Genomic DNA, 27988 nt, shown 5'->3' with positions numbered 1-27988 from the left:
TAATCTGTCTCAGCAGAGGCCACCTGGCAATTACGAGGAAGCAAGATCTTTCCCTGGCTCCTAGCTACACCTGTGGTTACTCTGCTGAGTGCCATGACTGTATTTAAAGCAGCCCCACAGAGGGGCCTATTTTCATTTGGTTTGTCTCAGCTTGGTTTGAGTATCTCCCTGGTTGGTGTCCTGTGTTTTTGGCTGATTTCTGTATCCCTTTGTGTCACTGGTAGGTGTATTTTGGTCTTAATTTTTATCTTAACTACTGGGATCGTTTATGGCTCCTTAGTCTTTTATACATTGCAGTTTATCTCAAATAGGCAGTTTTGTATAAAAAATATGAACTTTCTGCTACTGACTGCATCTGGAGAGTGGGCTCTGGAAAGGATTGTAGTGAGGCCCCAGGTGTGGAGAACTGGAAGGCCTCTTTCCCCTGAGCAGAGGTCCTAAGCAAGCAGTACCTTTCTGGAAACTAAGTATGAAGGTAAAAGAGAGGGCCTGTACTTCATGCCACCATGACCCTAATAGCACAGAGGTGTTTACACCCAAGTATTTGAGTCAAGCTTAGAGCACCTCCTGCCAGGCACTTGCTGGTCATGGTGCCTATGTAGAGTGAATGGAAGGAGGTGTACTTGAGCTGGGTTTTCCTGCTAAGGAAGGAACCAATTGTGTGAAGGAATAAGGGAGTGTGACAAGTAAGCAGAGGGCTAGAAGATGCTTGGTGAACAGGGAGCCTATGATTCAGAGAGACTAAAAGCTTTGTTTGCTCATCCTATCAAAATGAGAATGGAAACGGGGAAACTACTGCTCTTCACATGTACGCATGGAAAAGAGCCTCAAGGGAAAAAAGCTGCTTAAGCTACAAGGTGAGGTTGGTACAATGAATAGCTAGTTAGGTACCTTCTAACCACTGGCTTAGCATCTGTGCAGCCTTGTAATCAGGGTAAGAACAAGCAGCACCTACCTGGTCCTAAAAGGAAGCTTAATAAGTGTATGAAAGGCAAGGTGTGAGATAATGCATAGGGCTGAAAAGGGCATCCTGGATGTTGTCTTTTAGCTCAGGCTTCCTGTGCAGTAGAGGATCAGGCCAGAGTGTCTATGTATAAAGAGCTTTGGGTTGAGGGGAAAAAAAGGAATTTTCTGCCTATCCTGACTTCAGAATCTGAGCTGTTAAAGTAACATGGTGTGGTAAATGGTGAAGTAAACTTGGAATGGCAAAAATTAACTGAACTAACTCAAATCTCTAAAGAAATGCACACTAACATTCATGAGGCTTACATAGCTCACTTGAGGACTTTTTACCAACCATTTAAAAATGAGTCGTATGCTTGACTCCCAGGTAAGATTTCTGTTAACTTTCCTCCTGTGCAGAAAGAGATCAATATATGACCAGTTACTGCTGGGCATTGACAGAAAACAAAGCAAATGGTGCATTGCTTTATAATAGCTATGATGTATGAAATCATTATGCTAACTTATGAAGTCAGTGCCTATATGTTTTGCTGTTTAAGTTGTGAAGTGCATAAACAGCAGCTACATAATGTTAAATGCCTACTGCAATCTCTTGTATTCATGTGCAAGATCCACTTCTTTAATGCCACAATTCATCAACTTTGTTACACTTGAGACTTTGGCTTTTCTTTTTCTTCAAGAATAAGGAAGAAAATTACTTATCCTTTCTGCAGCTGTGTGCTCTTACATTGGCTTCTCTCACCTCAGAAATGTGTACCTAGTTGTATCTAAGATAATTGGGAGCTCAAAAACATTACTTTAATTTGGGCTGGATATTAACCTTTTCTGCACTGCAAACAAGTGCAAGGAGGCTGAACTACTTGCATACCTACTCAAAGTGCAAAATAAGAACAGATACTGCTTGTATCAGAAAGTGACCTGGGAGGCCAGAGGTATATCAGACTTCTGATGGAATGACAGCCAAAGGTAAGACCATGTAGGCTCTTCTAGAGCTGATTATTTTCAGGGATTTTTTTTGCTGTTGTAAATGTCCTGCGGCTCAGGTTTAACGATGTCATTAATTTTTGGTTGCTGTTTGTATGACTGTTGTTCTAATTTGCCTAGTGGTGCAATATACTGCAGCCTGAGCATACCTGCAAGTGGTCCAGAGAAGCTGAGACCGTGTCCTTGCATCAGTAAATAAATAGACTCAAATGCAACACAAACCTGGAAGTAAATGATGCATGCTTTTAAAAACGTGGGTCCCTCCTTTCTCAGATACCACTTCCTCTGAAGCTATTCTTCCTGTAATTGTGGTTTGCATTAACAAATGACTCTTCAGGTGTCTTTTTCCTCACTTAGTTTACCCTTTGCCATGAAATTAAAGGTCTCTGAAACTTCCAGGGAATTTTCTTTTCCTTATTGTGGCAGAGTAAACAATGTGCTACTGAATGAGTTGTTCAAAGTGAAGCTCTGCTGTTATAAACTGCCCTTTGCATGCCTCAGAGCTCCAGTGGTTTCACAACACACCCCGATATAGCCATACTTGACAACAAAATGACAGAAAGTGAGCAGTTGTCAAAAAAAAAAAAAAGCAACCATACCAAAAATCACAGGTTTTGTCTGAATTGTAAGTCACTGGGGAAAAAGCTTCCTCTTGCTGCAAGATTTGAAGTATTTAAGTGGCAGTGCCTTCACCACCTAAACTTCTGATGTTGCTATAGGATACAGGATCCCTTTGCCCCAGTGGGAGTTTCTGCACCTAGTAAGCCCCAACTTTCTCTTGCAAAATGGTTTGGGTTTTGCCTCTAGAAATTAACACTGCATTTCCTGCCAAAAGTGCAGACTATCTAGGTTTCAAAAGCCAATCCTCTGCAAGTACTCTTTACATTTTTTTCAGTGCCTATTTTGTATTCTTAGTGTTCTGAGTATTCACTGAGAACACTGAGTATGCATTTTGTTTATCTTAATAAAAGGCAGTTTAAATGGTCCTGTTTCATCCATTGCTATGGTACCCATCAGAGATCAATAAATGAAGCAAATCTTACTAGAAATAAGGAGGCCAAGGAAAGAAATGTAGGTGAGTTTTATAGTATCATTCACTCAATGTTCGTCTGCAGTAATGTAGGCAAGAACAACAGTATTGACTTGTAATCCATTATGAACCAAGGTGTTAGCTTTGTTACAAGGTCTTGTTTTCATTTTTAAGACTTCCCAGTGGCTTTTAGTACTTTACATCTTCATTAAGGATTTTAAAAGCAAAGATCTTTGCTTACATTTAAAATACTTTCCTAGTGCTGTGATGAAGCACAGTCACTTGCTAATGGATTTCTGAATGCCATTTTCATTATAATATTTTTATAAGACCCCTCTCTTCTTCTATTATTACATTTGCTTTTGTAAAATGGTTGAGACTGCTCATCACCTACTTTAGGTCCTTTAAATATTGTTCCTGTTTACCATTATGGGAGAGAGTTGGTTTTATTTATATAAGAATAAAACCATAATCCAGTTTGTATTTGGCAGCTAAGTGTGTTTATGCAGCACCTACACTTATTCCCAGGATGGATAATAGGCTGTCCTCCTTCAGCATGAATCAGTCATGCAGTTAACTTTGAACTCTATACACAGAATATTGGCTGAAGCATTAGTCAATGCAGTCTTCATACTTGTAAGTGTCCAGGGATTCCATAATGACATAAAAGTAAACTTGCTGCATAGGATAAGTGGTCTTATTTAGGGGAGATGAAGCATCGACAGCTTGACCATCTCAAGCTTGACTGTATTGTTTGAGTGAAGGCAAATGAAATGCTGCAGTCTTGGCTGTGTATGAGCACCTGCTGATGGCAGAGGAGGCACACAACAATCTTAGTCAAGGTAATTTGGGGTCTCTCCCTGCTCCTAGGAGGGCAGTCTGGGGGCTTTGATAGAGAAACTGCCCTTTATTAATACCTCTCTCATCACTTAAATTCTCTGTATCATAACAAAGTGGAAAGGCAATTGTTCTCATTATAATACTAGCATTTCAATAGCACTGTCACTACTACTACAGTTATCTTGGTTATTTTCATTTAGTGGAAGGTAGAGCCGATTTTTGTTCCCTGGCTATAGTTCTCCAAGTTAATGGCCATAGAGATGCACTTGTATCTTGAATAAGAATAATCTAAAATGCATGTGGCTCCTGGCTCCCCAGAATACTGAGCAACTCTATGAAACAATGATGAAGAATGACTGTTGTAAATATCAGTGATCTTGAGTTAAGATAGAGAATTTTATTGCAGAGCTTGTATGATGTATTTTTACTAGTGTTTTTCAGTTACTCCTGCCCTGGTGTGTCAACAAGCTGACTTAGTGGCTCTGGATTTGCTCCAATGGGTAGAAGTCAAGGAAAGAAAAGAAATTCTTGGGCTAGATGAGAGTTATACTCTGCCTTAATGCATCTTTTAACTGATCTGTCAGAAACATTTCAGACCTATTAATCCTGAAAAATCTTCTTTCAGTTCATCCCTGTGATTCATGCCAATAGCTCTCCTCTCTTGGAGCAATAATAACAATGGTTTATAGAATTCCTGCATAGTTAAAAGCAGATGCTACCCTTAGGAGGGTGATGAATCCCACATGTTGAGTGTGCCAAAGCAAGGACAAAAGGCCCAGAGCCTTGAGCCCAAGGGCTGCTGATAGGCAACAGGAGACAGAAAGACAGCATCAGAGGCTGTCTAATGACAGTACTGGTAGCGCTTCCTTTCTGCCAGTTTCTATTTGCATTATCTATTGAAGCTGACTTTTTTGGAGGTGGATGAGGCTGGAGAGGTTTAATTGGTATAAACCATCTCCAGACATCTGTGTGGCAGCTAGGATGAGTGTAGGGTTTGGCTAGAGCTGGATAGGTGCCATTGTAACACAAGTGACTGGTTACTGAACGCAGCCCCGAGCAATTCCAGGTGGGAAATCCCTGTCCCAGCTCCAAAGCGTGGGCATCATGACCAGAGTAACCCTGGTGGCTGGAAGATACTGCACCAGTCATGGCTTCGATTTGCTGAGCAGCTGGAAGAAGTGAAGAGGGCAGAAAGGCAGGGGGAGACAAAGTACACACTAGAAGGCTGATTCTTACTCGGCTGTTTAATATTGCCTGCCTCGTTGAGCTCATTCCTAATGTGATCTGATCTGACCTTTTGTTTGTTAGATTTCCACCCCCACTCCCTCATCAGATTCACTTCTGTCCAACTCGTACTGCTTGAATGCTTGTAGACATCTCAAACTTGATGTAGTCCCACTGGGGCAGGTGGCTCTGTGCTAGACATCAGAGCTGGAGAGCACAGGGTAGTTTGAAGATATTTTTCTCCTGTAGTCTTGCTGAGGGGGTGATTTTTCAAATGTTTGGCAAAAGCCAGTTGGTTCTTAACTTGGAAGTAAAGCTTAACATGTTTTGAGAGCACACTTAGATATTAACTGTACAGACTAGACACAAAGGCCATAAAATATTAGAAGCAGGAGATACTTTTAGTAGCTCAGGGTATATGGGAACGTGTTTTAGTGTGATGTAAGATGAGATGAACACTCAAATGCCAAACTGTTCATCTTTAGATTGCTAGCTCAGACAGGCTTATTTGCTAGTGTAAATAGCAAAACTCTAGAAAGGCTGAAAGGCATCAACATCTGTCTGTGCTGCTGACTTGTACATATGAGTTGACGCTGGAACAGAATTTGTAGTGGTTTTTGAGTACAGTCCATGTTTCTTCAGCAAAAGTAAGATTAGGGACTAGCTCACTAGTGTGTGTCAAGGACTTGATCACATCTGGATGGGCTTCAGATTTCTCACTGACTGTGGTGCTTACACCAGAGCCTGCAGGGAGGGGAGCTCTGAGAGCAGCGGCGGCAGCTCTCCGGGACAGGCAGTGCCTCTCACCTCAGCACGCTGCCTTTGTTCCCAGCCTCTTGCTGCCAGCAGGCTGGGTTGGAGGATCTGCCCTTACTTCCATAAAATACAGCTAGTTCCTCTGTGCAAGACGAGTGCTGCTTTGATGGGGCAGAACATGCTGTTCAAACCACCTAGTCAAGCTGGACTGTGTCCCACACAGTACACAAATGCCTGTTTTTTTTTTTTTTTTTTTACCAATCACACCAGAATGCCTTCTGTACCAGCTTGATAAGCGCACGCTAGTTAAGCAGACATCATTCTTGATGGAAGTAAAATATAAATGTTTTTTTTGCCAAGCATTTGTTCCAAAGAAATCTGCTGTTCACTGAAGGCTGCCTGTCCTTGGCTGTTCTGTTTCCAGACAGGCGTGTGTGAGGGTGTGCTCGTGTTTGCTGGGAGTAGCAGAAGGGTTTTTAGCAAAAGCTGTTGTGGCTGTAGGTCAGGAAGGGGAATGCTAGGCCTGTTCCACCAGCTAGTCTGCGAAGCTCCTGGAGCTGGACCAGGGGGTGTAGCACAGTCTGTAGGATGGCCATGAGGAAGGACAGCCTGACTGCAGTGACAGCAGGGAATGAGGCAGCTCTGCATCTCCCCCTGCTCAAACTTGCAGCTGTAACCCTGCCACGAGACAGGAATGCGTGTTGCACCAGCCCAGGCTAACAGAGGGGTTAATGCCCCCTTGGCCGTGCTCCCCCTTTGCTTCCTTTTTCCTGCACCTGCCACTGCAAATTCCTGCTCCCCCGAGGAACTGCCAAGATTAGATCCTTTGTTAAGGGCGCTCAGACCCAAATCTTTTATTTGCAATGCTGAGCACCTAACTCGGGCTCCTTGAAAGGGCAGCAATTTTGTGTTTGTCTTAGAATACCACCTAGAGGCCTTAGCTGACTTCGGGTGGATAAATGCTCAGCTTTTTCCAGAGATCACCATCTTTAGGGCTTTTCTCTAACTGGATGCTCCAGAAACGAAAGCCATGGGAAAGCTCATCCCACAGGATTTTTATTTCCTCCTGGCAGAGACCAGAACAGCTCTGCCAGTGTTACTGAGCTGTGCAAGCCTCTCACAGCAGGGACAACTTTGCAGATGTGCATTATTACATCAAACATAAGAGGGCATGTGGCTATTACCCCATGCTCTGGCTACCCTTCCTGGGTGGTTTGGAGTTGATGGGAATACAAGCTACTTGCATACTGAGTGTGAAGATGTCTCAAATACCTAAAAATCCAAATGGTAAATGAAAACATGCTGAAGCTGTGGATCAGCATGTACAGAAGAGCATGGAGCACCATTCCTGAGAGTAGTCCTACAGGGTAGCCCGCGGTGGGAAATGGGGCTCTTTCCTACCATAGCCAGGGTGCTACCTGCTTGGCTGATGCTGTGGTTTTGGTGCTCAAAGGTAGCTCTGCAACACCAGGGCTCTGTGGCATCATGCTCAGGCTCAAGTGGCTCTTGTAGGATTGAGCTGCCCCTAGTATTTCTTTCTGGTGTATTAGGAAGCAGGATGGGTTTTCTGTAAGTAGCCAGGTGATGCTTTCTTATTCTGCCTGGGACTGCTGAGCTGGCATGCTTTGTTTTGAAAAGTGCAAAAATAAATTGTAACACCTGATGTACTCAGTTTTGTTTTTAATTCACATGTGCAACTGCTTACTGCTATGAGGATGGATGTTTTTAACTTGTACCATAAAACCATGCTTAAAGTTAGACCTTACCTCCCTGTATTCCTGCAAAAAAAATCTACATTCAATGTAGAAAATGGAATTGTATTGTCAGCAAACAATATAAAGGTCTTAGATAACAAACAGTAACCTTAGCTTTAAAAAAAAAAACAAAACTTTAATAGCATGTTGCATTAACTACCTCTTATAGGCTTTGTATTTAATTGTCCATCTTCCAGTTCTTGCAATAAGATGGACAGGGCTAATGTTAATTATGGCAGAGGAAGGAATAAGGCATGTCCCATGGGGAAAAATGGGATCATGTAACAAAGGCTGCATCCTCAAGTGTAAAGATAAGGCAAGACAAGCCAGGCTTGCTGTGGCAACAAATTTCCAAGCACTTCAAAGTTGGATAATGCTTAGGTTATATATCTGGATGCTATTTATTTTTTTTTTTTTTTAAGTTTTAGCATATTAAAACCTGGAGGAAGGATAGGCAGACAGGAATAGTAAAGCCAAACTGTGGCCAAAGCATCTCCTGGACATTGCAGGCATCCCTGGCTAGTGTTTAAGAGCAAGGGTGAGATGCTAGAGCTTCTCAACCAGGGGATGATATTGCCACTTATTTTGGATACCTTAAGAAAGAAATATAAACACCAAAATAATCCCAAAATACAGCTTCAGGCAGAAACTTGCCACTGAAATCTTGAGTCTAAATCATTGTATTTTTGGCAATGCTATAAGCAAAGGCATACTGGCCCTTACAATGACATGTACCTGACATTAGGAGACCTGCTTTTCACGTAGTCTGAAAGCAGGCACAGATTCCTAGATGTTTTTATGTAAACATGGTGCTGTCTTCATAGGGAGTATGTATATTTTAATTTTTCTGAAGCCCTGCTTAATGACAGTCCCCAGGTTAGCCTTCTGTAAAAGTTTGCTGGAGTACACCATCCACTAACCAAACCTTTTTCAGTGTCTATAGCCCTTGGCACTACCTATGAGATCATTCACTGAATGGTTTAAAGACTGTTTTGTCAGTGTTCAGAGGCACTTAGCACAGCACAGCCCAAGGTGTCGCCACCTTTGGATCTAGGCCTTAAACGAAAACAGCCAGGGAAAGAAATGCTGTCTCTTCAGCTTCTTTATTTGAAGAATAACATTTGTAAGATCAAAGCTAAGCCATTTTGTGTGAACTCCTCTACAGAATTTCAGCTCAGGAATGCAAAACCAGTGTGATTGTTATTTAGCATCTCAGCTGGACTTCTGCACGTCTTCTTTAAGTGGCTTTTACTGCAGAACAGGCTGATCTCCTGCACCGGCTGCTTTTCTCTAACGTTTTGTCGAGCACTTCTGTACGAAGCCAGCGATGATTCAGAGTTTAACACTTGGCCCTTTGCCTACGGATGTGCAGCAGCAGCACGAGCGATGGGGAGGATGGCGATGGAAACAGCAGCTTGAAGGAGCCACCGTGGGAATCGTGCGCGGGGCAGCGCAGCGCATCCTGCAACACACTGCCTGCCAGCAGGAACACGATGCCAAGTGCACAGGGACATGCACAGGGAGCACTGCTAGGACTTCTGATCCCACCGGTGTGCTCACTCTTTTTTTTTTTTTCCCAGATTTGTACTATGGGATTGGAAATGCTGCTTGGGTTGCACTTTGTGTGTTCATCAGGAACTGCTCTGCATAGCCAATGCAAATTACATATCCATCTTCATTCAGGAACAGAAGGGGAAAATAATAGAATAAGGGATGGGGCAGTTGTTTTGGCTCCTAGAGCCAAGTGTAAGTGGCTACCATAGCAATAGGAAGTAAATTTTAATATTTCCTGTTTAGCACATAATTAACAAGGGCAAATGTTGCAGTTTTGCATACAAGACTGTGGGGAGCTGATGCAAGTAAGAGGAGGTGGAGACACGTGATGGTATTGAAAAGTTCTGCTGAAAGCTTTGAACTAGGAGCTCAAAGTAGCTCTAGACCAACTTTGTAACACCTTTCCCATCCCTGCAGATCAGGGATTTGGATCAGAGGCCACAGGTGCAGGTCTGAATGAGACAGTCAAGTCAGAATTACCCAGCACAAGTCAGATCACGAGCATCTCCTGAATTTCTCAGCTGAATGCTTTGGGGGGGGTAATGATGCAAGATGGCTATGCTGAAGGCAGCAGTGGCACGGCAAGCTGTTCCTCCGAACGAAGCAGAATTTCTCTTCTCTTTTCTATCTTTTATCCTTGGGAATATTGTTGCCAGTGAAACCTTTGGTTTATTAATGCTCATCTTTATCTAAATTGCTTTTTGTCTTTCAGTTATCTTCCAGTTACTGTCACCTCATATTGTAGGCGGTGTTCACAGGAACTTCTTCCAGGGAGAGGAAAATGATGATTAACCCTTTGTTTACCTTTCAATTTTTTGATTTTAATAGGACATGAAAGGCAAAAATCTGAGACATCTGTTGTTTCTTTCAGCCAGTTCCACAGAGACATTAGATAGCATTTCAAGCACTCAGCTGACAAAACAATTCACCTTGAGAGAACACTGATTTACCAGATTGCTGCATTCCATTTTTGTATGATGTCGTATTTTTTTCTGAGGCTTCCTTCATTTTTGCATTAGAACAGTGTTTTCATGCAGTTTGATTGCATTTTATGATGATGAAAAACACTTCATATGCAGTACGTGAAGAAAGTTAGTTAAAAAGTGTGATTAATCCCCCAAATCTTTTGATCAGCTCCAGAGATGTGGCTGTGGTATGATTTACCATCCACTTTACTAAGCTGTAGTGTAGGATCAGTGTACAAAGTGAACACACTGGTGGAATGAGATCATGCTACACACTGCTTCTGGTGAAAGAAATAGCATGTGGTGCCATCCAAGCAATATGCAAACTTCATTTCATTTAAATGGGGTAAATCAAGTCATTTTAAAGTCAATATCGTAGTCTATTTCAGTAAACAATGAACATTTTATGTTTCTCCTGACCATCCCTTTACAAACCTCTTGGAATTTCTAGCCCAAGCGAATGGGTTTGATTCATTGCATAATTTCTCTGTTCATTGTGTTGCCAGTAATGGTGCTTGAGGATACCTGAGGAGCTGCCCTGTGGTATGGCACACCTGCAAAGTGAAAACTTGCTAAGGGTTTTGGTTTTGTAGGATGATGAACAGCTGTGTAAGTGGGAGAATTTGTCTGTTAACTTATGGAAGTAAACTTATTTATTCCTTGGTCCCTTTACTTCTGTCTTGTTGAAGGACTTCCAGAAATGCTAGTTAACCTGGTGAGAACCCTTATGTCAACTTTGAGCATTGTCTCTGGGCCTAAATTCTTACAAAGTACCTGATTTTCTACTGTCATGAGTTAACAGAGCTATACAGCATACATTAATGCCATGGTGATTTTTATCAGCAAAATACCTGGCATAATTATCTTAGCACAGCGAGTGTGGTCAAGTGGTGTAATGTAATCCAACACCACCTAAAGAATGCATGTGACAGCTTTGTTTTGCAAGAAGGGAGTAGAAGGGCTTGTTGGAAGGAGAGCTCAAATGCTCTTTAATTCAAGGAACTAGCATCTGACCCTAATTATGTAGTGAAAACGGAGGTAGTGCAAGCACCAGAAAGTGGACAAGTTTGCAACAGGAACAAAAGCATCAACTGCTGTTGAGGTCTTTGCAAAGATCTGCTGAGAGGGGGGAGAGAGGGAGACAAAGTGGCTCCAGTTGCACATAAATACTTGATGGAAAGTGTGCTGAGGAACAGGGCATTGGGTTATTTCTCATAAGATGTAAAATTGCTTAATATGAGTGAAATGAATTGCCCTTCATGCAGAAATTAATTATGAAGGTAACTTTACAGAGGGGGTAGTAAGGGTGTAAGCAAAATAACACTGGCATTGAATTTAAAAGCTATGCATAATGAGTGGTTTATTAACATGTCTATGATCATCAGTACCAGGAGACCTTGACTGTTGTGCAGTAACACACTTAAGTTTCTAACTAATTTTATTTCGTTTGACCCGATGTTAGTTATTTTATCAAAGAACAAGATAACGCTATCATCTTCAGGAGTAACTTACCAAGGAATAACTTTTTATTCATTGACACTTCATCAGGTTTCAGTGGGTTCTTTCCCTAGGATTTCTCCCATGGAAAATATCTGTGCACACTGAAATCTAAGTTTATCCTTGTTCCATAATGAAATGATGAGCACTTGCCTAAGATTATGTGGCTAAGATTTTTTTTTTCACCCAAGCTGTTAGATTATTCCTTCTTCCTAGGAAAAAAAGGATAGCTTCTTCACTATTGTCATTTATCATGATCACACAGCCCGTCAGGTAACGTACAGTAACTGTTTAGGAGGATCAGAATAGGGACTATTGGAAGTAAATGCTGTTAAATTGTGCAGATGAGCTATGTGCAGCCCAGGTACTTGTTAACAGGCAGTTTACGGAATTTCCAGGCAGCTGCTAAGACTGTGGAGTAACTTCTTTTGTACCAGGGAACATCAGATTGTCCTTCAAGCAGGTATGTTCACATGAAACCTCACCAGCTCATCTCTCCTCTTTGCAGAGCACCATGGAAGAGAGCGTTGCTACACCCCTGATGCAGCCCAGGAAACCATTAACCTCCTTTGTGGCAAGGGCACTTTGTTCGCTTGGGTTTAACTTGGTGTCTACCAGGATCCTCAGGTTCTTCCATGCAGAGCTGCTTTCCAGCTCGGTGCCCCCAGCATGTGCTGGTGCCTGGGGTTGTTCCTCCCCAGGGGCAGGGCCTTGTGCTTCCACTTGCTGAACTTCATGAAGTCCCTGTCATCTCCTCAGCCTGTCCAGGTCCCTCTGGAAGGCCACACACCTCTATGCTGTACCAGCCACTCTCCTTGGTCCTGTCTCATCTGCAGACCTGTTGAGGGTGTACTCTGCCCCGCCATCCAGGCAATTAATGAAGATGTTAATCAGGACAGGGCCCAGTACTGGCCCATTGGGTACACAGTTAGTTACTGGTCTCCAGCTGGACTTGGAAGCACTTGGAAGCCACGTGGAACAGATTTGGGAACTGTCAGAGGAGCAACCAGCTTGGACTACAGAGCTGTTACCAGCAGAGCTGTCAGAGGTTTTTGGTTCTGTTTCCAATGACTCTGGTCACTGGTGTAACATCCATGGCAAAAAGACATCTTGCAGCTGCTTTAGAGAAGTGACATGTTGACAAAGCCAGAGAGCCATTCCTCCTCCCAAACTGGATTAAACAGCCTGTAGTGACCACAGTAATTTAGTTTCTAAGAAGACTTTGCACAATTATAGGACAAAATGCTTCTTGCCACCACAGTCCTGTACAAACCCTCTTAATCTCTGCTCTAGTGGCCCATTTTATTCAGAGCTATGGAGTAAACCAGGAAAGAACTCCAAAGGAAAAAAGAGTTCCCCCAATAACTGCTGGGGGTTTGCACAGCCACCCCAGTGTGATACTGGTGAAACTGGGTCCCATATCTCAGGACCCAGCTTCATTTTCCAGCTTTCCAAGAGCGTGGTATTTGTTCCTGCCAGACTGGAAGCAAATGAGCTCTCTTGTTTTGCTGGTAGGAACACAGTGAATCACTTCTGAGCTATTTGCTGTCTCTAAATGTGTCCTCGCATGTGTTGGCAGGTGTTCAGCACTCAGTGGGAGAGCCTCACCACCTGTCTGTCCTCGTAGATAAAGGGAGCACCTATTTCAACCAAATTATATGAGGTGAGCATCCATAAAGTAGGGTGTACTGCTCTGGAGGGCGGGTTGTTATAATTCACCTTGTTAGATTTTATAGTTGTAAATTTAATATGTGGGGTTGTTAATTACAGCATAATTAAAGCATTTTAAAATGCTATGCTAAAAACTGAATCTTCTTCTGATCTATCCTCCAATCACTTAATGCCTTTTTCTGCAGATAGATGTATTTGCCATCCTAGAAGGGAGTAACTAGGAAAGATCATGCCAGTGCCTCTAATCAAATGGTTAAGTTTTTCAAATGAATCCATATTATCTGTGTGGTTTTTTTTAATCGTACTTATACTTTGGTTTGAATGTGTGTTGATTAGTTAGTTGTCATCTTAGAGAAACAAGAAGTGCTTATATTTACCCAGATATATTATGCTACTCATTATTCAGCACTGATTGGTTTGATGGGAAAATATACATTACTTCAGCAGATAATCTGCTTAGTCTTATTCATAGTGTCAATTATATACTCAAATAACTATTGCAATTTCAATTTTTATGGAGTTTATTAACAGTTGTTTATCTGTGCAGTGATTACATAGTTCATATTTCCTTCTCCCCCTCCCCTCCAAATTATGTCTGCTCTGAAAGTGCTAAACATATGGCTGTAGTCATGCCCTGGGGGTAAGTGCAGCCTGTAGCCACAGCCCTTTCCACAAGGCAGCTCTCCTCAACAGTACGATGACAAATCCTCAAGAATTCCTTTAGGCTTTGCAGGGATGGATGGATGTCACTGCTTCAGAAGAGAATGCCCTTTTCTCAGTCACAGCAGGTCCACTGCTCCCTTCTTTGCCATTTGTTGTTGGAGATGCTAGGACATGTAGGTGAGATTGTCTTTGCGTCCATTAAACTTGTTGTCCAGATAAGGAACAGGAATAAGCATCTATGTGTCTGAGATATGTATTCATGTTGGGAGCTGTTCATTTTTATGAGCATTTTTATGAAGACCACAGAAGGTGCCCAACATCTCACTAAGATCGATCCCAAAGAAAGACAAAATTAAGCCTTTCAATATTTTTCTTTACCTTCCAGTTTCTGTATTATTATCCCACGTATACAGTTGCCAACTATTGTGAAATTGAAGATAACATGCAGATTTTCACCCATTGCAGCTCTGTGATCTTGATTTGATTCTCTCTTACTTCTTGATATGGCCCCAGCTGTGTGATCCCCTTCATGCTGCCTGCTTTGGATAGCTTTTCTTACTCACCTCAGCATTTGCTCCTGTAGGTAGGAGCAAAAAAAAGGAAGGCCTCTAGAGCAGAGTGTAGAGGGGAAACAATGACTCCTTTGGGTTTTGTCTATCTTAGCAGCTTCTTAGAACAGTGAACATCATTCATGTTCCATCCTGTGCACTGGTTATTTGACTGCAGGTAGGTTTTAATGCACATGGATGTTATTTTAAAAATCTCTTACATGAAAAGAAGACACTCTAATACTGATACTCTAATATTGTCTCCTGGCAAATCCTGAATATTTTATTTTTGTTCCTCTTAGCATTTGTTCATCTTTACTGTGTTTGTGATGATACTGGGAATCTCTGGTAACAAAAGTGCAGGAAAGCAGTGTAAGTTGTAATGAGTAAACAAATACTTGTATTGTTTGCACAGAGCTTAAACAGATGGGGAGCAGCCCTGATGGAAGGACATGCACGTGTATACCATGTTAAATATAATCAGTAGGAGCAACTCAGTAAAAAGCTGCAGTTAGCAACGTGAACCTCTGGAAAAATTCCAAAAGTTGATGAGCAAATACTTCCTGAAATATCAAAACCTGGCAGACGCAGGAAGAAATGAAGGGGTAATGGAAGTCCCAGGTTGCCTTGTGATCAGGAGAGTGAGGGGGGGAGAAAGAGAAACTGGGAATGGCATCAAAAGCTTTGAATGTACCTAGCTCTTTGGCACTGCCCCTCCTGTTCTCGTGGGTCTGTACATAAGACTTGCTCTGTTCTTCCAACAACAGGTGCAGGGACAGGCTTGTGGCCAGTCTGTCATGGAAGGGGCTGAGCCTGAGAAGAAAGCCAGGCAGAAATGGTGGGCAGGGGAAGAGCAGTGGCCAAGCTCTGCTGCTTTTCTCTACAAGAAGGACATTGAGGCCCTGGAACATGTCCCAGGCTCCAAGGGCTATGAAGCTGGTGAAGGAACACAAGTCCTGTGAGAAGTGGCTGAGGAAGTGGGGGTTGTTTAGTCTGGAGCAGAGGAGGCTCAGGGCAGACCTCCTTGCTATCTACTGGTACCTGAAAGAGGAGTGTGGGGAGCTGGGGGTCGGCCTCTTCTCATAGGTAACTAGCGATAGGACTGACTAGAGGGAATGGCCTCAAGTTGCAACAGGGGAAGATCAGGTTGGAAATGAGGAGATACTTCGAAAGAGCAGCCAGGCATTGGGATGGGTTGCCAAGGGAGGTGGTGGTACCACTGTCCTTGGGGGTGTTCAAGGAAAGGTTGGACGTGGTGCTGAGGGACATGGTTTAGTGGGTGACATTGGTAGTAGGGTCATGGTTGGACCAGATGATTTTGGAAGCCAACCTTTATGATTCTATGTTTCCAAGAAGATAATGCCTGGAGCTGCTGCCCCCACTGTTCTTGCTCAGGGATGCTGCCCCAGAAGATGCACCTAGGTTGGGACCCTGTCAGTGCCCCTGTGTGACAGGAATTGAGCCATGGCCTCATCCTGAGTAGCGGAGCCCACACAGACCTGGGCATGGCCCAGGAAGCAGCAGGTGCAAGGAGTAAAGTTGTCCTGCTGCAAGGGGAACAGCAATAAAGGGCTTTGAACAAATGTCAGTCTTATTTCCAATAAAGCTTATAAACATCATCTGTGAATAACAGGGGGTGGGAGCAGAGATCTGTGAAGATTGAATCATCCCTCTAAACACAAGCTTTGAAAACCCCTCCAAATATCTGGCTTGAATTACCATGTTGAAAGATTCAGCAGAGAGGAGGTATTGTCACTGAGCTCTAGTTTTGTCTCCCATCCCTCTTGAACTGGTGATGGCCTTTGACTAAGCTACCTGTATGTGAACCTGCCTTGAAATATGGGATTGCTTATGAAGCACTGGAAAAACTGCAGGGGAGGTCATTTATGAGGTCAGCTTGGGTGTAGATGATGGGGGCTGGAGGCAGAGCAGTGATACTTGCTCTCACCCACAGAGGCAATCAGAATGGCAGGATCCTGTGCACCTTATAAACCTTTTAGAAACTTCTGAAGATTTCACCTTCCCCCTCACTTGTAGCCTATTCCAGTGCTTTCACTAAAAACTAAAAGAACCTTTTTTAATACCTAGCCCCTCTTGTCTTCACTCTTACAGTTTAAACCTTGCACTAATTCTCCAATCCAATGGTTATTGAGGACAGTTTATTAACAACTTTGTGATAATCTTTAACTATTATATATTATTCTTTCCCTCAGTTTTCTCTGCAACAAATAATCTTCCCAAATACACCCTTTTTACTTGCAGACTCTCCCCAACTGGCCTGTACTTCAATTAGAAGCATGCTGTTAGAAGCTGGCATGCTTTCTCTCTGATGTCCCACCACAACTAAGCACAATAGGAAGAAACCAGTGTCTTATGTATTTGTCCAGTATTCCTTTTATTTACAGAAATATATTGCCTTAATTTACTCTTAACTTCCCCAAACAATGCACTCATTTTACTCATGCATGTACAGAAAAGTGTATGTGTAGAGTAGTACACAATTGTGTAGAGTAGTACAGAGTTGTGCAGAATGATACCCAGCTAAAATCATTGCTCCACTTTGGACAAGATCTGAATTTGAATACCACTTTCTAAAGTGCTTCTAACCCTCATTACATTTTCTTTAAATGTTTCCTACCAGGTATTACCTGTGATTCTCAATTTGTCACAGTCTGTGACAAAACTATAAAAATAACAAAAATATGGTGAGTCCGTCTGAATCTTCCTCTCCAAAAGGATGTGGATATACTTGACATCATCCATTAACTCAGATTTTCCAGTATAAAGTGACTCAGTTCTCAATTTTCCCCCAGTACTGGTGCTGCCTGTGAACTGGACAAGTTTTCAAACACATTTATACTTAGCTTTTCAGTTTAACAAAGCAGAAATAATATTCTTGAAATGCTGTGACTAAAAACTGGCTATTTATGTTCAAAGTACAATGTTGCTTCTCTTTCTCTGCTACAGGAAGCAGTAATTACCTAATCCCTATTTAAACATTGTGAAATCCCATGTTGGATGCTTGAAGTGCCTGCGCAAACTTTTTTTATGATCTTAATGGTTTACAGCATCAGCTATCAGATCACAATGTGGGCATTATTACACAGAACAGTATAGGCATTACAGACTCTTATTTAAAGTAACTTGGAAACAATGAACTGAATTCAATTCAGGGGAAATGCTACTGGAGGTGTTAAGTCCTCTTAGCGCACAAGGTCCATTAGCAAGTACAACAAGTACATTAGCAAAATTAGTAAGAGTTCATTTTTCTACTCTTAACTTGAAAAAGTTGGAAACCTATTTGGCAGTACTTGATGAATGATTAATACCTTTGAGGAACAATTTTAGGGTAGCATCCCTCTACTGTTGCAACCAAAAGGGTCTGCAACAAGGACATGCTTGCTTTAAATGCTCGCTTATCAAGGAAATGTAACTTGATGGAGGTTTAAGTGAATAACAGCAATAAGAACAATGCTCAAGCTGCAATATTGAAGTTATGGAAGGGAAGTCTTTTGACCCACAATAGTTTAACTTGAATAAATAAATAAAATAATGGAAGAATTGGCTTACTGTCTCTGTGAATATCAAAGAGATTTTATGCTGTTCTGGCAGCTCACAACAGACAGAACATTGTTGCAAGACGAAGATGTCCGGTGTCTTGGCACAGTAAGCAACCCTACAATCGTTCTTTTGCAAATCCTGCTACTGCGCTGCATGAAAGAAATTGGTCTGGGAATGGAGGGGATGATAACAGCAAAGGGAAGGGGAGTTGGAATGAAACCTGTGGCTGAAGGGAAGCCAACAGGCAGCCCAAGAAAGGATGCTAAAAACAAAAACACTGGCAAAACTGCTCTGACTTAAAGTGGGGGCTATTCAAAACCGAGGTCAGCCCAGAACTCCAACGACTTAAATAGGACCTCTGTGTTCTTCCAAAATGGAAACATTTATTGATGTGTGACTTGACTTGTAGTTTTTATGTTCAGCTTCTGTTTGCAGACACAGAATGTAGTTGAGTCTTTTCCACTAGGCTGAAAAGCCCTCAAGTACCAATGATTTTCTCCTCTGAAATTAACATAATCAAATAATTTGTTTCCTGTTTGCTCAATTAAAAAGACCAGGAGTTTGCAGTCTCTCATTGCAAAGCCCTCTCCTCAAACCTTGGATTGCTTTTTTCTTTTGCTTTCTCTGTAAATGACTCCGTACCATCTTTTGAAGAACTGGATACAGTATCATTATTTTGGTCTTGTCAATGTCACAGAACAATTCTTTTTTTCCGGTTGAAAGCGAACATCCAGTTCTTCTGCTGCAGCACCTCACCGACAGCATGTATGTAATTACTTGCACGCTTTGCCTCCTACGACCTCTGCAGAGCCTTTGTTTTCCAAGGTAATTTCCCATTCTTTGTGTGTGACTCTCTCTCTAGGAGCATGGATTTATAATTTCACTTTTGTGCAGTTAAATGTGTTTTGTGCTGACTAGTTCAAAACAAGCTGACTAGCTTCTGAACTTTCCACATGCCTTACCTGAACATATCACGCTTTGAGGCACTGGTACAGCTCACGTAGCTCTCTGTGCTCCTTTCCAGGACATTACACACGCTATTAACTGTCCTGGGACAGATAACATTGTAAAATGTCAATACAGAGTCTCTTTGTGTTTTAAAGGTTTATTAGGTCAGGAAGAGTAGAGCATGCAGTCAGGGGAGGAGGCAGATGGACTGAGCAACAATTTGTAGTGAGGTCTTTTTCATTTTCTTCACAGATATTTCAAATGCTGCCATGTCTGTGGCTATGTGCAATTTTCTGACTGCTGTGGTGATCTATGGGCTTTGCCAAGGAAGGAGATGGATGAGCTGTGCCTTCCCCATGCTTAAAGAGTCAATAGGAAGACTGTTGTTCAGTTGACCACTACTGTGGGCCACAACTTCAGTGTGACTGACAAAGTTTTTGTGACTGAGAAATTCACTCTATTCACTCAAATTCACTCTAGTGCTGTCCACTGTGAATGGGGTGTAGCACAGCATTGGGCTCGTTAACGTCAAGGGCAGTAATTTTATTTCAAACTTCTGGCTTTTGGGTTTCTGAAGTTCAACAAAAAATGGGCAGAACCAAGTGCTGCAGTGTAGCTATAGTGTGTATTTGATATCAGCCTTCAGCTGAGCTGGGTAGGGTCACTGTTTCAATGCAGAGCTTGTGGCTGGCTCCTCTCCTTTTTGACACTGGAGAACAGCAGGCAGAACTGTGCTCTTCAGACGAACGAGGCAGGGTCTCTGTCAAAGCCCTCTGCCTTGATGTTGGCCAAAAGTTTTGGTCATGTTGGCCTGCAGTTGCTTCTCTAAGAACCTTGGAAACAGTAATGTAAGTGTTTTGTTTGCTTGTTTTCTTTATCTTGTTGGTTTTCTGGGTACCAATGCTAAGCTCAATGAGTACTTTTACACCCTCCCTGCTCCTTTGGGTGGCACGTCAATCCCAGTGGACGGCTGTTCTACACAAACTTTACTGAGAGGGTTGTGAGGCATTGGAATGGGCTGCCCAGGATGGTTCAGTCACCACCCCTGGAGGTCTTTAGAAGATGTGTAGACGTAGAGCTCAGCGATATGGTTTAGTGGAGGACTTGTTAGGGTTAGGTCAGAGGTTGGACGAGGTGATCTTGGAGGTCTCTTCCAACCGAGGTGATTCTGTGAAGGGGTGCGAAAACCGTCGTTAACCGGTGCCGCGTGTGGGGTGTTCCCTTTCACCCCCCGACCCCTCGGGGAGTCCCGGTGAGCCCTGCTCCCGCCCGGCCGCTCCGTGGGGAGCCGTGTGGCGGCGGGGCCGCTGCCGGGCGGTGTCGGGGCTCGGTGCAGCTCGGTGCCGCCGCCGCCCCCCGCACATGCTCACTGGGGCTCCGCGGGAGTCTGGGCATGTGCAGAGCCGGCACGGGCCGGGCCGCTCGCCGAGCCCGCCCCGGGGCTGCGGCCGCCGCCCGGGGAAGGGGAGGGGAGGGGAGGGGTGGGGAGGGTGCCAGGTGTGAGCGGCGCTAGGTGTGGGCGCTGCGGAGCGGAGCGCCATGAACAGCTCGGACGAGGAGAAGCAGCTGGAGCTGCTGGCCAGCCTCAAGGAGCGAGGTGAGGGCCAGGCTCTGGGATGGGCTCCAAGCAGGGAGGGAGGGGGGCTCGCCCTGGGGCAGTGGCTCCGCTCCCCCCCCCCCCCCCCCCCCCTCCCCGGTACCGCCCCGGGCTCGGAGCGGCCGGCGGGGGACGGGGCGCGGCTTGGGGGCGGCTCCGCTCCGGGCTCTGCTCGTTTCTAGGCCCCTGCAGGGGAAGAAACAAAAAGCCTGAGCGAAATGAAAGAGCTGGGCACGGAGCGAGGGAGATGGGGGTTGAAGGGGGGGAGCTGACACGCTGCGGGTGCCCCCCCGGGGTGCCCTGCTTGCACCCACCTGCCCAGGGTGGGCACCGAAGTGATGGGGGCGGAGGGTGAGGGGCTCCTTGCATGGGCTGAGGGGCTGATAACCTGGGTTTTAACACCTCGTGGGCAGCCTGGCTGTCAGGCTGGTGACACGCCACCAGCTGTGATGGGTGACACTGGGTGACAGCAGGTGACAGTGCCCTGGGAGGCCACCTCAGCAGCAGGGCTGGGCAGCTTTGAAGGTTCTGGGCAGCTTCTGTCCACAGAGCTTCCTCAGGAGGGTTACCTGCATGGGCAGCTCCTTGCTGTGTCTGAACTTTGCGTCCGTCTGCGCCTGGTGTGTGTCAGGGGCTGTCACGCCAACCCGTCCCACACCTCCTGATCCAGGGCTAATCCATGTGCAAACTTCCCTTTGGTAGCTCAGGGCCAGCCCTGATATGCCGTGAGGTTCTGCAGAGCCTTTGTAGCTCTGGTGTAAATGAACCAAACGTGTTTGTCTCAGGCTGGTCAGGTTCCCTGTGTGAGTCACTGTGCTACAGCCTTATGGATGGTCAGCTCCACCAGTGCAGTGCTTGGCTGGAAAACTAAAACACTGTAAGATTCCTTATTCTCTAAGAAAACATGGAAAAGAGCTTGGATGCTCAGAAGGTAGCCCATTTTTCTACCTCCCCTGCTCAGCCTGCTTCTAAACCAAGCTGGTCTAGAACAGCTTCTACCTTGTCTGGTTAAACAGGAGCTTCCCTTAACCAAACTTCAAGTGGGTATCTGTGATCGCTGACCTTGGTATTTCTTTTTTTGCTTGTTCCCATCCACTCAGCACTGGAAGCTCACAATTATTGCCTGCTCCAGATACATTCTGCCTTTCTGAGGATTACAGGTGGTTTAAAACGCATGGTCATATTTATACCATGAGACAAAAATAAGGCTAAAAATCTGCTTTTTTTCCTGAGTGACTGCTTCCTTCCAGTACTGTTGGCTCCAGAAGAGCTCTCTGTGCCAAAATGACAGTTGCTAAAGTGACAATAATCAGTCGTTAACAAGGCAGGTTTGGGTTACTCTTCAGAGAAATCCTAGCTTCTTGAAATTGGTTGGAATTTTCTTGTTGACTTAGTGGGACTGGGGTTTCAGTTATGAAATCTGAAAGTCTTCTGCTCTGGTAGGCTGAGTCACCACTGGTGTGTAAAGAAAGTTTATGAGACTCCAAGAGTAAGTTCAAAGGAAAGATGCTGTAACTCGAGCACTGGCTGTCCTAGATCCTCTTAATCTATTGAAACAGAAACTAACAGGCAGATCCTGACCTGTAAGGCTCTGTTCTTGATGGACATTCCCAAAATGTAGGAGTGTTAGTAATTTGCTGTGAGAGTAGCAAGCATTTTTTGTAACGGTATAGCTGGCTATAATTTTCTCTCTGTTCCACTTTCAGGTATAGATAATATTACTCTGAAAGTAAGTGCAGATGATGGAAGGATCTGCAGTCCCTGAACGCCTGGGGTGCTGGGTGTACCTTCTGTTCAGGAGCCCTGTATTTATAGCATTTAAAGTGGTACATGGCTTCAGGTTACTGTAACATTCCGGCCTGTTGTCAGGTTTCTGGATAACGCCCGTTGATATGAAGCAGTTTGAAGACATTCATTCCATTGCCCTGGTTCAGGCTCTCTTTCAGGAGGTGTTTTCCTGCTCTTGAGAAACAACCTGGCACGTAACGCTGGGTAGCTGCAGAGGAGAAGGCAGCAGCCTGTATGTACCTGATGGCTGTAACGTTTCTACTGCTGCTTATCCTTTTCCCAAGCAAGGTCGGCAGATCGCACCTGAGGCAGGTGTTTCACGGCAGCCACACAATTCTCAGTGGCAGCTGTGACACTGACTGGTGTCTGGGCAAATCCATTCGGCTGCTGGGCAGGGCTCTGAGCAGCGGCAAGGACGCCGAGGCTGTCTGTGAGCGTGATGTGCTTGTCTTTCACCCGTGCCGAATTTTCCAAGTCCTGCATAGCAGTTGGACACCTGACACTGCTCCTTCGTCAGCTTGCTCTGTTACCGAGTCTGAGGTGAGCATCGTGGAGAAACACGATCTCTGCGTTGATAGTTAGGACTTACAGAACTAAAACTCAAACAATACTTTAAATAGCTCTGAGATGGCTTAATCAGATAAAGCAGATCTGCTGTAAACATTAGTGTTACCTAAAGGTGCTCTCAGTGATATCTCCAGCAGGGCATCTTTCCATTTAACTGGCCCATATAATCTCTATGGGTGAGACTCTAATTTAAAACCAAATGCTTCTGGAAACAAAATGAGGTGGGCAAAACCTTGCCTTACCAATGGCTCGGTGTAGGACCCAGCAAACCAGCCCAGCAGCTGCCCCAGCTGTGATCGATTTCCAGCGTGGAAGATTGCCTCGTTTGTCCTTGGTTTGATTGGCACTGCCAGAACTTTGCCCTTAAAGAAACGCATTCAGCTGTGGTCACATCTTCATTCAATTGAAAACAGCAGCCAGCAACCAGAACATCTGGAGTTACATCCTGCGTAAAACTACACTTGTCACTATTACAGTTAAATTTCTGGTGACTTTGCTAAATTACTGTAGTTAACTAGTGTCAACTTTTTGCTACTGTTAACTACAGAGATACTAAATATGATTTTCTTCACCTATTTTCAAGGTCTTATTTTGTGTTTGTTGGCTTATTTTGGTGAAGTGTGATGATTTCCAGTCTCTAACCCCAGACATTGAACCTATGTTTTTTTGGTGTTTAGATCTGCTCATTCTCTTTAAAAATAAATAAATAAGTGCCCAAAACTTTGAATATGTCTTCTAAAGGAGAGACTACCAGTGTGGCACAACTATTTTAGGATATCACTTTCACAGCACATGATATTGACGAGCTCTTAATGCAGTTCGACAGACTTGGTCTTTGTGGCAGAGCAGTAACTTTTGTGGCCAGGGGAATTTCTTTACTCAGGGTGGGATATCTTGTTGGCTGCTCTGTTCTCTTCTGTAGTCACCTGCTCTGCAGATTTTTTCCACATACCTGTGTGTGTGCCTGTGTACACAGTAGCCATAATTTCCGAGCAAAACCCTTCCTGCTTGAACGCTTTCTTCATCTGTTAGCGTCTACAAGCTTTTCCCACTTCAGTTGCTTGTGTGTAACCGCGCCTGGTTTTCAGAAACTGTGAAGGTAAATCTTTCCGTATGAGCTGAGTAGGCTTTATCAGCCTATAGTGTGTTTATTTTCCATTTCTGGCATACAGGGAGCCGTAGGACTGCAGGATATATATTTGGAGTCTCGTTAAAAAAAATCTTAGTACATACTTGTACAGATTTGAGTAAAATTAAGGCATGTGGGAACATGGATGCGGTATCTGACTTATTATTCATTCTTAATGTTTGTCTTCATATTCTTACGTGTGATTTTTCTTTCTTTTAAGGAACTGCTTGGTATCTGAATCTTACAGCTTGTCTGTGGCAAGTGCCACCAATGCCATGCTGCATCCTGCTGGGTTTGCCTGGGTTTAGCAGAAGGGATCTTTGCAGAAGATCTTTGTGCAGGAAATGGGGAACAATGGAAAAATCCAGTCCTTTGACCTTTATTTTCACTCCTGGCAGCAGTTCCCAGGTCTTGTGCATGCTTTGCTCGTCAGCAGATCACTGCTTTTTGAGAGAGGGTTTGTGCAACAGGTTTGGCCCCACTCTCTGTTTTCCAAGTACGCTGGGATGAGGAGCGTGGCAGGAGCCACCCCGATGAAGCTTCTGGTGTCATCCTCCTGCAGGGGCCCTCCTCCCTTTAAGGATCTGTCCAAAGCTGCCAAAGGCCAGGTGTGAATTCCCTTCTCCCAGCAAAGTGACTCCGTTAGGATAGCTCATCTCACCCAGGGCACTGCAGGCTTTGGCTCCTGCCTGTGCCCGCACAGACATGCCTGCACGCGGTCCAGGGAGCAGCAAGGAGAATGCCCTGCTTTTTTGGACAGCTCTGCTAGCTTGTTGATAAAGTAAGGGTGAAATGCTGAAGCAGCATTACGGGCTGATCTGATGTGGGAGGGATCTCAAGCTACTTGAAGGCTGCCCTGGTTTACAACATAAAAGCTAAAATATAGGAGTGCAGCATTTCTAAGGTTTTTCTTCTTCCTATTTTTTAATATGCAGGTTTAGAAGGGAGGCTGATTAACTTTTTTATTATAAAAAGAGTGGGAAGTCTCACCATCTCGCTCTCTACCTGAAGGTGTCTTTTCTGGTGGTTCATTCCCAATTACAGTCATTACACACTTCTCCCCTCATGACCTTGTTTTAGTAATAAGTGCAAGTCCAGGTTCAGGAGACAACTAAAAATTGGAAGACTGAGATATAATTAAGGGAGCTGTGGTACACAGAGCCACCTGCTTAATTGGGTACCGACGAAGTCCGCTGATGGGTGCTTCTAGGACAGCCCGTCCTGGCCAGGGAGCAGCTGGTGAGCAAGCAAGGCCGTGTTATAGAGGAGCAGGCTGTGCTTGCCCGTGCTGTCTGTTCTGTGCTTTGGCTAGCTTAAAATAAGAACAAGGCTGGCTGCAAGTGTGTTTTGGGTGGGTTAAGAGCTGTAGCCCAAAATATTCTCTTCTTTTCTCCTCTTCCCAAATATTTTGTTTCCTTAGTCTTGAAATCAACTCGTCGTGTTGCCCTCAGTCTGCATGAGGGTTGTCTGAAGCAAAGAAGTGTCATTGGGACCCTACTAAATTATTTCCATGAGACTGCTGTGTATCAGGAATAATTCTGTTAAGGATAAACTGAAGTCAGTGTTAGAAAACAGCAGTATCTCAAGGCATCTGATGCAGATTTAGTATGCTTCTTCAGGGTTCACTGGAGACTAGTGGCTGCGAAATAGGAATTTTACTGTCAGTATGTGTTACAGTGAAGGTTTTTCAAGAAAATGATGTTCTGGAATTTTAGTAGCATCTTTGGTAAAGCATCTTCACTTGTTTGTTTCACTCACCACTAATCTTTATTCTAGAGTAATTTAAGTATAGTGTAATCCGAATGAGTCAAGATGAGATGTACCAAGTTTTCAGGTGTGCTGTGTGAGCCTTTGCAGATTAAGGAGAAGTTCCTGGCTCTCAGAGGAGGGTTAGGCAAGTCCTTGTAAAACAGTGTATGTGGTTTGTCAGTCTGTCAAGATGAGGATACCACCTCTAATCTGCCAAAGAGGTTTCCAAGGCTAAATGATCTATTTGAGATTTGCAGCGTATGAAGTGATGCCTGGTTGCTGCTGGTATCGGCTGTCCTACGACAGCTTTAGAGTGAGGAGATCGTTACCACCTTTATGCAGGGTAGTGCTTCAGTGAACCTTACCCAGGCTCTTGACATTTTCTGAGGTGGCCTCAAAACTTCATTGTACATAAAGCACTGGAAAAGCTTTGCATAAAATCCCTATTTAAAAAAAAAAAAAAAAAAAAGGCAACCTTTAATGCAAAAATAAACATAACAAATCCACCCGCTTTCCATGCACTCTTCATTAATTTTGAAGTTCTCTTCTGCCTTTGTGGAGAAGTTGATATACAGCAGAAAACATGTGTGGTCATGTTTAAATTACTATTTCAGTTTCTAGACCTGGTAAAAAGAGCAGTTTCTTCACTAGCGTTTAACAAACCTATGCTGAAAATCCAAAAGGTGGGATCTGTATGGGAGCATCATCCAGAAGTTGCTTTCCATGAAGAAAGATGTTAAATAAGGTACTGGAACCTTCCTGCTTGCTAGCTGTATTGAAGGAAATATCATTATTAATGACGGTAAGGGGTGGCCATTGGTAAAAAGACACTGGAGAAGGCTGCAGCTTGAGCTTGGCATGAAGCAAGATGATTTTGTGTTTTTATGCCATGGCAAATGCACCGTGCATTACGATCTGCAGTAGGAGAGGGAAGGGCTTCCTCGGCTGTGCCTGTTACCTGGGGTGCCAGGGCGTTGTGTAAGCTCATCTCGTGGGGTGCTTTGCGGTGACTTGTTCTCGTGCCTGAAGGGCTTATGGCTTCAGAGCTGTTGGGTTGTGGAGCGCGTGGGGAGGGCTGTCAAGGGTGGGACAGGGCTGCGTTTGCATTTTTCAGTCGTTCGCAACGCGGTGCGTGGCAAGTAGCAGTTTGCCTTAGGAAAGGCAAGCAAGCACTGACAGCTTTCCAGTTCCAAGAGGCTGTATCTGGGGATACAGCTGTCATCCTTGCCTTGCCTCTCGGTGCCAGGTGCTGGAAATCTCTGCCTTCCTTTTCCTAAGAGGACCACAGAAATGGCTTAGCAGGGGGATGGTGATCGAGAGCCATGGCTTTTACGCTCCTGTGCAAGTGACCTTGGAGAAAAGAAGGCCACTTTGATTATTATTTAGAAAGAAAATAAAATTCTGCGTTGGTGATGAGAGTAATAGACACGGTTAAGACAAGCAGAGCAGCAGTGTCTTGGTAGCTTTCAGAAGTGAGTTGAATTAGTTTATTTCAACAGGAATTAGTTTATTTCAACAGGAAATTAATTAATGGGAAATAAACATTAGTTTATTTCAACACTGGTGATAGAGGAGAATGGTAGCACAATGTAGAACTTTATTTCTAAGAGCTGCTTGTTTGAAAGTCTGGATATTTAAAGCTAGAAGGGATCAGCAGGTTTTCACGTGGCTAATCCACCAGACTCTGCATGTTTGTGCCTTCAGATGTAAGGTGAGGTGTGAGGTTTAAGAGAAACATCTCTCAATATCTAACATCTCTATCAGCTGGAAGCTATCTATTCCAACCCTTTATCCATTTATAATTAAGATGGCTTAAAATAACACTGGTGTAGTAGTGTAGCTTTCACGTATATACAAGAAAAAATTTGAAGGGTGCTTGGCTTCTTTATAGTAACAATAAAATCTCTGTGGCCTTGAAGGCCAAATGGTCCATATGGGACACGCTGAAGGAATGATAGGATCAGGAACCTGTGGCAATGAAGGTATATAGCAGGCACACATAAATAAGGCATGAAGGTAGCAGAATGAGTGGTTCACTGTATATTTTTGTGTGCCCTTTTTAAACTGGAAGCTTAATTGGTAGCTGATAACTGTCTCTGCATGCTATTTACTGGTTTGAAACAATGGACCTCCAGCATCCTGGAGGCTGATCCCTTCCCTGCTGATCCCTGCAGCTGAGTTCTTGTGTGATCTTGGGTAA

At 43.9% G+C, this 27988-nt stretch overlaps 1 protein-coding gene and 2 long non-coding RNA genes across 5 annotated transcripts in view; all 3 read left to right on the top strand.

Annotated features, from left to right (window-relative positions):
• Positions 1-137: 137 nt before the first annotated feature.
• Positions 138-19905, top strand: LOC137859585 (uncharacterized). Of its 2 annotated transcripts, XR_011098401.1 has the most exons (5): positions 138-220; positions 12076-12244; positions 13147-13230; positions 19035-19113; positions 19211-19905. It is a non-coding gene; the product is annotated as an uncharacterized lncRNA (long non-coding RNA). The 2 variants fall into 2 exon arrangements; XR_011098400.1 differs by lacking the exons at positions 19035-19113; positions 19211-19905 and adding an exon at positions 13424-14651.
• Positions 482-10740, top strand: LOC137859586 (uncharacterized). 2 transcript variants are annotated; one of them, XR_011098402.1, is made up of 3 exons: positions 482-1330; positions 1644-1929; positions 10577-10740. It is a non-coding gene; the product is annotated as an uncharacterized lncRNA (long non-coding RNA). The 2 variants fall into 2 exon arrangements; XR_011098403.1 differs by having other exon boundaries at positions 1677-1929; positions 10577-10735.
• Positions 19906-20353: 448 nt separating the features above from the next.
• SHTN1 (shootin 1) overlaps positions 20354-27988 on the top strand; it is a 59860-nt gene continuing 52225 nt past the window's right edge. The window contains exon 1 of the mRNA XM_068688826.1: positions 20354-20555. Within this exon, the coding sequence (XP_068544927.1) occupies positions 20498-20555 (58 nt within the window). The 5' untranslated portion in view covers positions 20354-20497. The remainder of the gene's footprint in view (positions 20556-27988) is intronic.

This window comes from Anas acuta, chromosome 7 (genome assembly GCF_963932015.1).
Source record: "Anas acuta chromosome 7, bAnaAcu1.1, whole genome shotgun sequence".
Lineage (NCBI taxonomy): Eukaryota > Metazoa > Chordata > Aves > Anseriformes > Anatidae > Anas > Anas acuta.
This window is presented reverse-complemented; position numbering and strand designations above follow the sequence as displayed.